Source organism: Bubalus kerabau, chromosome 1 (genome assembly GCF_029407905.1).
Source record: "Bubalus kerabau isolate K-KA32 ecotype Philippines breed swamp buffalo chromosome 1, PCC_UOA_SB_1v2, whole genome shotgun sequence".
Lineage (NCBI taxonomy): Eukaryota > Metazoa > Chordata > Mammalia > Artiodactyla > Bovidae > Bubalus > Bubalus kerabau.
Window position 1 is genome coordinate 177,597,473 of NC_073624.1, and position 11,625 is coordinate 177,609,097.

General features: G+C 39.1%; 1 protein-coding gene across 1 annotated transcript; it reads right to left on the minus strand.

Moving 5' to 3' along the window:
- Nucleotides 1–9,535: 9,535 nt before the first annotated feature.
- Nucleotides 9,536–10,474, minus strand: LOC129641965 (olfactory receptor 7C1-like). The gene has a single exon (XM_055566538.1). The coding sequence runs from the start codon at nucleotides 10,472–10,474 to the stop codon at nucleotides 9,536–9,538; it is 939 nt and encodes a 312-aa protein (XP_055422513.1).
- Between the last annotated feature and the right edge of the window lie 1,151 nt (nucleotides 10,475–11,625).

Sequence of the window (11,625 nt, forward strand, 5' to 3'; positions counted from 1 at the left end):
TCCCATGAGTGTGAAAGCCAAACCAGAAAGGACCTTCTTTCCTGCTAACTTTGTTCCCATGGGAACACCCCTCCCCATGTACCTTAGTCACAATGCTCTTTCCTCAGGATCTGATCTCCACTATCTTTTCCCACAAGCACTTCCTCAACATCTGAGATGGAATTTCTTTGTTTATCAAGAGCATGATGGCACATTTTTCAAGATCATGTGAATGTCAAGCAGCTTAACTTGAAATTATGAACAAGGCTGTGGGTTGCACCCAACTACCAACAAAGCCAGACCAATGAGTTTGCCACAGCTTCTGTTCCCACTGTTGAAAGGGCAATCTGAAGGATGTTCCAGGAATACAACAAGAAAAGTAGTGTGAGAAGTGGACTGACTGGCTGTTCAGGCAGACTCTGTGGGAATATGTGGATTTTCAGGGTCAAAACTTGACTTCAATTATGTAAAGTTTAAAAATAAAATAAAATTAAAAAAACAAAACAAAACTTGACTTCAAGGGTCAAGTTCATTGGATGGTCCTCAACACTCTAGTCCAGAGAGAACGGGCTATCCTAAATAATTCACAAGCGAGTGACTTTGTTTTCTGTATATCTCTTATACGTGAAATCTAAAAAAACAAAAACAAAAACAAAACTAACAAACTAGTGAATATAACAGAAAAGAAACAGACTCACAGGCATAGAATTTTTTTCTTTCTTTGGCTGCACTGCTCAGCATATAGAATTTCCCTGAGCATGGATTCAACTTATGCCCTCTCCACTGGAAGTGTGGAGTCTTAACCACTGGACCACCAAGGAAGTCTGGACTCGAAGTTATAGGGGAAAAACCAGTGGCCAACAGTAGGAAGAGGGAAGGGAGAGGGGCAAAACAGGGGCAAGGGATTAAGAGGTACAAACTACCATGCATAAGATAAGTCACAAAGATATATACTGTACAGTAAGGGATATAGACAATATTCTATAGTAACAGTAAATGGAGTATAACCTTTACAAATTGTGACTCACTAGGTTGTACACCTGAAACTTATATAATATATTTTTTGCAAACTTTAAACTTTTTATTCTATATTGGGGTATAGTTAGTTAACAATGCTGTGGTTTTTTTTCAGGTGAACAGAGAAGGGACTCTGCCTTATGCATCAGTTCAGTTCAGTCGCTCAGTTGTGTCTGACTCTTTGCGACCCCATGGACTGCAGCACGCCAGGCTTCCCTGTCCATCACCAACTCCTGGAGCCTGCTCAAACTCATGTCCATTGAGTCAGTGATGCCATCCAACCATCTCATCCACTGCCTTATGTATACATGTATCCATTCTCCCCCAAACCCCCATCCCATCCAGGCTGGTACATAATGTTGAGCAGAGTTCCATGTGCTACACACTAAGTCCTTGTTGGCTCTCCATTTTGATTATGGCAGCGTGTACATGACTTTCCCAAACTCCCTTACTATCCCTTCCCCCTGGCAACCATAAGTTCATTTTCTAAGTCCATGAACCTCTTTCTGTTTTGTAAGTAAGTTCATTGGTATCATTTTAGATTCCACATATAAGAGATGCCATATGATATTTCTCCTTCTCTGTCTAACTTACTTCATTCAGTATGACACTTTCTAGGTTCATCCATGTTGCTGCAAATGGCATTATTTCACTCTTTTTATGGCTGAGTAATATTCCACTGTATGTATGTACCATATCTTCTTTATCTATTCCTCTGTTGTTGGATATTTAGGTTGCCTCCATGTCTTGGCTATTATAAACAGTGCTGCAATGAACACTGGGGTTCATATATCCTTTCAGATCGTATTTTTCTCTGGATTTATGCCCAGGAGTGGATTGCAGGGTCATGTGGTAGCTCTATTTTTAATTTTTAAAGGAATCTCCACACTGTTCTCCATAGTGACTGTACCAATTTACATTCCCACTAACAATGTAGGAGGGCTCCCTTCTCTTCATGCTCTCTCCAGCATTTGTTGTCTGTGGATTTTTTTTGATGATGGCCATTCTGACAGGAATGAGTGATATCTCATTGTAGTTTTGATATGCATTTCTCTAATAACTAGTGATATTGAATATCTTTCCATGTGTCTGTTGGTAATCTGTATGTTCTCTTTGGAGAGATGTTTATTTAGGTCTTCTGTCCATTTTTTCAGTGGGCTTGAAACTTATGTAATATTGTTAATAAACTATACCTCAATAAAAAAGTAAAAAGGAACACTGGTATATAAGGGAATAACTTTTATAACCCAAATCAAATATTAAAATTTTTCAAACAAATAAAAACAATAGGATATCTAGGGCATACTCCTCTTGAATGACTGTAGCCACAGCTACTGAGCCTGCGTGCCCTCGAGTTGGTGCTCCACAACAAGAGAAACCAGTGCAATGAGAAGCCGGAGCACTGCAATGAAGAGCAGTCCCTGCTTGCCACAACTAGAGAAAACCCGAGTGCAACAGGGAAGTCCAGTGCAACCAAAAATAATAAATAAATGTAAAAAAGTCTTAAAAAATGATGTTGCCAAGTGTCTTCTTTTTTTTTTTAATATAAATTTATTTATTTTAATGGCTGAATAATACTCCATTGTGTATATGTACCACAGCTTTCTTATCCATTCATCTGCTGATGGACTGGTTTGATGCACGATACTGGATGCTAGGGGCTGGTGCACTGGGACGACCCAGAGGGATGGAATGGGGAGGGAGGAGGGAGGAGGGTTCAGGATGGGGAACACAAGTATACCTGTGGCGGATTCATTTTGATATTTGGCAAAACTAATACAGTTATGTAAAGTTTAAAAATAAAATAAAATTAAAAAAAATTAAAAAAAAATAAAAGGCATCACGGCTAAATTTATTTATTTTAATTGGAGGCTAATTACTTTACAATATTTTAGTAGTTTTGCCATACATTGACATGAATCCGCCACAGGTGTATATGTGTTCCCCATCCTGAACCCCCCTCCCACCTCCTCCCTATCCCATCCCTCTGGATCATCCCAGTGAGACAGGGTGCCAAGTATCTTCTTTGTCCATGCATTATTTGAATAATGGATTTTAGTTTTTCAATGTCATCAGCCTTGTAGTCTATCCAGTCTCCTTTCCTTCTTTTGACTGTTATGCAAAATAGAGTCAAATCTGGGACTCTGCTTTTCTATTTGTACAGGCATTTTTATGGTCCATTCTTATCATGTGTAAAAAATATTTTGCTTTGGGCAAAGCAAAATATTTTTTACACATGATAAGAATGGACCATAAAAATGCCTGTACAAATAGAAAAGCAGAGTCCCAGATTTGACTCTATTTTGCATAACAGTCAAAAGAAGGAAAGGAGACTGGATAGACTACAAGGCTGATGACATTGAAAAACTAAAATCCATTATTCAAATAATGCATGGCCAAAACAATAAAGTAAATGGCAACGGGGTCATACTTATCAGTAATTACCTTAAACGTAAATGGGTTGAATGCCCCAACCAAAAGACAAAGACTGGCTGAATGGATACAAAAACAAGACCCCTGCATATGTTGTCTACAAGAGACCCACCTCAAAACAGGGGACACATACAGACTGAAAGTGAAGGGCTGGAAAAAGATTTTCCATGCGAATAGGGACCAAAAGAAAGCAGGAGTAGCAATACTCATATCAGATAAAATAGACTTTAAAACAAAGACTGTGAAAAGAGACAAAGATGGTCACTACATAATGATCAAAGGATCAATCCAAGAAGAAGATATAACAATTATAAATATATATGCACCCAACACGGGAGCACCGCAGTATGTAAGACAAATGCTAACAAGTATGAAAGAAGAAATTAACAATAACACAATAATAGTGGGAGACTTTAATACCCCACTCACACCTATGGATAGATCAACTAAACAGAAAATTAACAAGGAAACACAAACTTTAAACGATACAATAGACCAGTTAGACCTAATTGATATCTATAGGACATTTCATCCCAAAACAATGAATTTCACCTTCTTCTCAAGCGCACATGGAACCTTCTCCAGGATAGATCACATCCTGGGCCATAAAGCTAGCCTTGGTAAATTCAAAAAAATAGAAATCATTCCAAGCATCTTTTCTGACCACAATGCAGTAAGATTAGATCTCAATTACAGGAGAAAAACTATTAAAAAATCCAACATATGGAGGCTGAACAACACGCTGCTGAATAACCAACAAATCACAGAAGAAATCAAAAAAGAAATAAAAATTTGCATAGAAACGAATGAAAATGAAAACACAACAACCCAAAACCTGTGGGACACGGTAAAAGCAGTCCTAAGGGGAAAGTTCATAGCAATACAGGCACACCTCAAGAAACAAGAAAAAAGTCAAATAAATAACCTAACTCTACACCTAAAGCAACTAGAAAAGGAAGAAATGAAGAACCCCAGGGTTAGCAGAAGGAAAGAAATCTTAAAAATTAGAGCAGAAATAAATGCAAAAGAAACAAAAGAGACCATAGCAAAAATCAACAAAACCAAAAGCTGGTTCTTTGAAAGGATAAATAAAATTGACAAACCATTAGCCAGACTCATCAAGAAACAAAGGGAGAAAAATCAAATCAATAAAATTAGAAATGAAAATGGAGAGATCACAACAGACAACACAGAAATACAAAGGATCATAAGAGACTACTATCAACAATTATATGCCAATAAAATGGACAACGTGGAAGAAATGGACAAATTCTTAGAAAAGTACAACTTTCCAAAACTCGATCAGGAAGAAATAGAAAATCTTAACAGACCCATCACAAGCACGGAAATTGAAACTGTAATCAAAAATCTTCCAGCAAACAAAAGCCCAGGTCCAGACGGCTTCACAGCTGAATTCTACCAAAAATTTAGAGAAGAGCTAACACCTATCCTGCTCAAACTCTTCCAGAAAATTGCAGAGGATGGTAAACTTCCAAACTCATTCTATGAGGCCACCATCACCCTAATACCAAAACCTGACAAAGATCCCACAAAAAAAGAAAACTACAGGCCAATATCACTGATGAACATAGATGCAAAAATCCTTAACAAAATTCTAGCAATCAGAATCCAACAACACATTAAAAAGATCATACACCATGACCAAGTGGGCTTTATCCCAGGGATGCAAGGATTCTTCAATATCCGCAAATCAATCAATGTAATACACCACATTAACAAATTGAAAAATAAAAACCATATGATTATCTCAATAGATGCAGAGAAAGCCTTTGACAAAATTCAACATCCATTTATGATCAAAACTCTCCAGAAAGCAGGAATAGAAGGAACCTACCTCAACATAATCAAAGCTATATATGACAAACCCACAGCAAACATTATCCTCAATGGTGAAAAATTGAAAGCATTTCCTCTAAAGTCAGGAACAAGACAAGGGTGCCCACTTTCACCATTACTATTCAACATAGTTTTGGAAGTTTTGGCCACAGCAATCAGAGCAGAAAAAGAAATAAAAGGAATCCAAATTGGAAAAGAAGAAGTAAAGCTCTCACTGTTTGCAGATGACATGATCCTCTACATAGAAAACCCTAAAGACTCCACCAGAAAATTACTAGAACTAATCAATGACTATAGTAAAGTTGCAGGATATAAAATCAACACACAGAAATCCCTTGCATTCCTATACACTAATAATGAGAAAACAGAAAGAGAAATTAAGGAAACAATTCCATTCACCATTGCAACGGAAAGAATAAAATACTTAGGAATATATCTACCTAAAGAATCTAAAGACCTATATATAGAAAACTATAAAACACTGGTGAAAGAAATCAAAGAGGACACTAACAGATGGAGAAATATACCATGTTCATGGATTGGAAGAATCAATGTAGTGAAAATGAGTATACTACCCAAAGCAATCTATAGATTCAATGCAATCCCTATCAAGCTACCAACAGCATTCTTCACAGAGCTAGAACAAATAATTTCACAATTTGTATGGAAAAACAAAAAACCTCGAATAGCCAAAGCGATCTTGAGAAAGAAGAATGGAACTGGAGGAATCAACCTACCTGACTTCAGGCTCTACTACAAAGCCACAGTTATCAAGACAGTATGGTACTGGCACAAAGACAGAAATATAGATCAATGGAACAAAATAGAAAGCCCAGAGATAAATCCACGCACATATGGACACCTTATCTTCGACAAAGGAGGCAAGAATATACAATGGATTAAAGACAATCTCTTTAACAAGTGGTGCTGGGAACTCTGGTCAACCACTTGTAAAAGAATGAAACTAGAACACTTTCTAACACCATACACAAAAATAAACTCAAAATGGATTAAAGATCTAAACGTAAGACCAGAAACTATAAAACTCCTAGAGGAGAACATAGGCAAAACACTCTCTGACATACATCACAGCAGGATCCTCTATGACCCACCTCCCAGAATATTGGAAATAAAAGCAAAAATAAACAAATGGGACCTAATTAACCTTAAAAGCTTCTGCACATCAAAGGAAACTATTAGCAAGGTGAAAAGACAGCCTTCAGAATGGGAGAAGATAATAGCAAATGAAGCAACTGACAAACAACTAATCTCGAGAATATACAAGCAACTCCTACAGCTCAACTCCAGAAAAATAAATGACCCAATCAAAAAATGGGCCAAAGAACTAAATAGACATTTCTCCAAAGAAGACATAAAGATGGCTAACAAACACATGAAAAGATGCTCAACATCACTCATTATCAGAGAAATGCAAATCAAAACCACTATGAGGTACCATTTCACACCAGTCAGAATGGCTGCGATCCAAAAGTCTACAAGTAATAAATGCTGGAGAGGGTGTGGAGAAAAGGGAACCCTCTTACACTGTTGGTGGGAATGCAAACTAGTGCAGCCACTATGGAGAACAGTGTGGAGATTCCTTAAAAAACTGGAAATAGACATGCCTTATGACCCAGCAATCCCACTGCTGGGCATACACACTGAGAAAACCAGAAGGGAAAGAGACACGAGTACCCCAATGTTCATCGCAGCACTGTTTATAATAGCCAGGACATGGAAGCAACCTAGATGTCCATCAGCAGATGAATGGATAAGAAAGCTGTGGTACATATACACAATGGAGTATTATTCAGCCATTAAAAAGAATACATTTGAATCAGTTCTAATGAGGTGGATGAAACTGGAGCCTATTATACAGAGTGAAGTAAGCCAGAAAGAAAAACACCAATACAGTATACTAACGCATATATATGGAATTTAGAAAGATGGTAACAATAACCCTGTGTACGAGACAGCAAAAGAGACACTGATGTATAGAACAGTCTTATGGACTCTGTGGGAGAGGGAGAGGGTGGGAAGATTTGGGAGAATGGCATTGAAACATGTAAATATCATGTATGAAATGAGTTGCCAGTCCAGGTTCGATGCACGATACTGGATGCTTGGGGCTGGTGCACTGGGACGACCCAGAGGGATGGAATGGGGAGGGAGGAGGGAGGAGGGTTCAGGATGGGGAACACATGTATACCTGTGGCGGATTCATTTTGATATTTGGCAAATCTAATACAGTTATGTAAAGTTTAAAAATAAAATAAAATTAAAAAAAAAAAAAAAAAAAAAAAATATTTTGCTGGAGAAGGAAAAGGCAACACACTCCAGTAGTCTTGCCTGGAGAATTCCATGGACAGAGGAGCCTGGTGAGCTCTCATTCATAGGGTCGCAGAGTCAGACACGAGTAAGCATGTGTGCACACATGGGGTGGCGGGGGGAGGGGGAATGGTTTTGGAATGATTCAAGCACACTGCACTTATTGTGCACTTTATTTCTATTATTATTATATCAGCTCCACCTCAGATCATCAGGCATTAGATCCTGGAGCTTGGGGACTCCTGCTTTAGCTCACTCCCATGGGGATTTGGCACATGGAAAATTTTCATATATTCTCTTTCCCTTTGGAAGTCACTTTCCCATGGTTCTCAAGTGGGGGTGATTTGGCCCCTTATGGAGTATATGAAGACATTTTTAGTCCTTGCAACTTGGGTGGTGATGTATTTTATCCAGGGATATGACTAAACATCCTACAATGTACAGGAATAGCCCCTATAGCAAAGGATGACCCAAACCCAAATATCAAGGTTGAGAAATTCTGCTCCACAAGCCACACCCTCTTTCTTCTTGGGCTACACTGAGCCTTATGACCTAGTCCTAATGGAGGAGAGTGTACATGGGGAGAAATTGGCTTAATAATATGGGAACAAAATAATATGGGAACAAAAAGCTGTAGCATTACAAAAATTACTCTTGTATGTAATGAGAGCTGAAGTTTATTTAGGACTTGCCACCTGCATTCTTTATGCTGAAGCTTTGCCATTTTATTCCATTTAAACCTCTTGTCACCCATCTGAGGCATGCCTTGTTATAGGTTCATTTCAGATAGAGCAACTGAAGCACATGGGGGTTGAATATTCTTTGGATAAAGAAGTTGTGGTACATATACACAATGGAATATTACTCAGCCATAAAAAGGAACATATTTAACACAGGTCTAATAAGGTGGATGAACCTAGGGCCTATTATACAGAGTGAAATAAGTCAGAAAGAGAAAGACAAATATCATATATTAATGCATATATATGGAATCTAGAAAGATGGTACTGATAAACCTATTTGCAGGGCAGCAATGGAGACATAGATATAGAACAGACTTGTGGACACAGTGGGGGAAGGAGAGGGTGTGACAAACTGAGTGAATAGTATTGAAACATATATATCACCAGATGTAAAATTAGAATAGCCAGTGGAAATTTACTGTATGATGCAGGGAGCTCAAATCTGATGCTTTGTGATAACCTAGAGTTGTGGGAGGGATAGGAGGAGGGAGGGAGGTGCAAGAGAGGGGGGAGATACCTGTACCTGTGGCTGATTCATGTTATATATAGCAGAAGCTAACACAATATTGTAAAGCAAGTATCCTCCAATTAAAAATAAATAATTAAAACATTTTTTTAAAAATAAAAAATCTAAGAAAGATAAAAATAATACAATAAAGTATATTTATCTTATCACTGAGAAAAAATCACCATCTACTAAGATGGCATCACTGTTTGAATTCAGGAAAATTTTGGGGCTCTCCCTGATGGTGCAGTGGTAAAGAATCCATCTGCCAATGCAGGAGACTCAAGAGACTTGAGTTCAGCCTCTGGGTTGGGAAGATCCCCTGGGGGAGGAAATGGCAACCCACTCTAGTATTTTTGCCTGGAGAATCCCATCGACAGAAGAGCTTGAAAGGCTACACTCCATGGGGTCACTAAAAGAGTCGGACATGATGGAACACACCCACACACACTCCACCTGTCCTCCTGAAAACACACACCTCTCCATCTCTAGTCTACACCTGTTCCCAGTGTCCTAAGGATGGACAGTTAGCTTGCTTCCCCACCCTTGCCTCTCTCAACAGGTTCATTCCAACTTCATAACTAAGTGCACTGAAAAATTGAAGAGTCCACACTCTTAAGTGTTCTGTTCCATTGCTCTTGATCACACATGTCCAGGCTCCAGGTCATTGTTGTCACTGGGGAGACAACGTGTTGCAGAGAAGCTTTCTCAGAGCTCTTTTCATGTCTCTGTTCCTCAGGCTGTAGATGAAAGGATTGAGCATGGGGGTGACCACGGTGTACAGGACAGAGGCAAACGCCCCTGTTTGAGAGTCATGTGTCCATGTGGAGCTGAGGTAGACCCCAAGGCAGGTTCCGTAGAACAAGGAGACCATGGAGAGGTGAGATCCACAAGTGGAAAATGCTTTATACTTCCCTCCTGTCGTTGAGATCTTCAGTACAGAACAAACAATTCGAGAATAAGAGAGAAGGATGCCGGTGAGAGGAAAAAAGCCCATAACGCCTGTCACAAGATACAATACGACATTACTGATGAAGGTGTCAGAGCAGGCAAGCTTGAGGACCTCAGGGAGTTCACAGAAGTAGTGCTGGATTTCAACGATGGCGCAGAAAGAAAGCCAGGACATGGTTAAACTCTCAGGAAGGGCCCCCAGAACGCTGATGAGCCAGGTCAGGAGGAGCAACTGTGCACAGAGCCGCAGGTTCATGATGACCGTGTACTGCAGGGGGTGGCAGATGGCCACGAAGCGGTCATAGGCCATCACGGTCAGGAGTAAGTTGTCCAAAAGTCCAAAAACTGTGAAAAAATACATCTGGGTGATGCAGCCTGTGTAGGTAATGGCTTTGCTCTGGGTTTGGATGTTCAGGAACATCTTTGGGATGGTGGTGGAGGTGAAACAGATGTCAGATAATGACAGGTTGGAGAGAAAGAGGTACATGGGGGTGTGGAGGTGGGAGTCTGTGATGATGGCCAGGATGATGAGCAGGTTCCCAAAGACGGTGACCAGGTACAAAGAGAGGAAGAGCCCAAAGAGAACAGACTGAATCTCTGGCTTCTCAGAAAGTCCCAGGAGGAGAAATATTGGAAGCTGTGAGTGGTTTCCTGGTTGCATGTGAAGGATTGTCTGCCAAGAGAGAAGCAGAAGCAAGATTAAATTGGTGATCAACAGGCATCTTAGAAATGTGGTCACTTTTAGCTTGAACTCAATATATTGATGAGACAATGCTTTTGCTTAATGGTCTCTTCTCTCTTGTCTGTTAGTTTGAGGTCTCCTAATGCAATCATCTTTTTCTGTGTTGCCACCAGTAGCTAGAAAGGTTTCACATGAAAACTAATTTTGCACACAAAGAAGATCTCATTTGTTTGACTACCTTGACCCTTGGTCACCCAGCCTTCTCAGATGCCTTTGAATTAATTTGTACTTTATTACTAAATGCCTTTATAATAAAACAATTATTTATTTAAATTATTATTCATTTTATTTAATTATCATTAATTTATAATTAATCAATACCATTAATTATTATTAATTTTATTTAAATTATTACTTTAAATGCTAATTAAAAAAGCATGAGTCTGTGTACTTTCCATAAGCTATGGTAATGACATGGTATTTTCTACTCACTTGATTAATATGTATAATGGACAATCATGAAATAAGATATGGAGTTATCAATTTTTCCCAGAAAAAAATTGCTAATTTTGAAATCTCACAAAACCTGTTTGAAATACATAAAAATTATCTGGAGACACATGAAAATAAGTGTTCTAGTGAATTTTCTAGATCTATGTTACTCATGATACAACATGCCTTCTACAATAGCAGCAGTATAAGAAAAACCAGAGCTGCTGCTGCCGCTGCTGCTAAGTCAATTCAGTAGTGTCCGATTCTGTGCGACCCCATAGATGGCAGCCCACCAGGCTCCCCCGTCCCTGGGGTTCTCCAGGCAAGAACACTGGAGTGGGTTGCCATTGCCTTCTCTAATGCAGAAAAGTGAAAAGTGAAAAGTGAAAGTGAAGTCGCTGAGTCTTGTCTGACTCTTAGCGACCCCGTGGACTGCGGCCCACCAGGCTCCTCCATCCATGGGATTTTTCCAGGCAAGAGTAGTGGAGTGGGGTGCCAATGCCTTCTCCAGAAAAACCAGAGACTAATCTCTAATTAGCATATTATTTAAAAAACTCAAAGAAAATAGCAATAAAATATAAAAATATTTAGCAGTTTATCATGCAAACCAAATACTATGCCCAGGTAACATTTAACCC

What these genes read in the sequence shown, in the direction of transcription:
- LOC129641965 (XM_055566538.1), bottom strand. Translation starts at nt 10,474, where the DNA reads ATGCAACCAGGAAACCACTCACAGCTTCCAATATTTCTCCTCCTGGGA.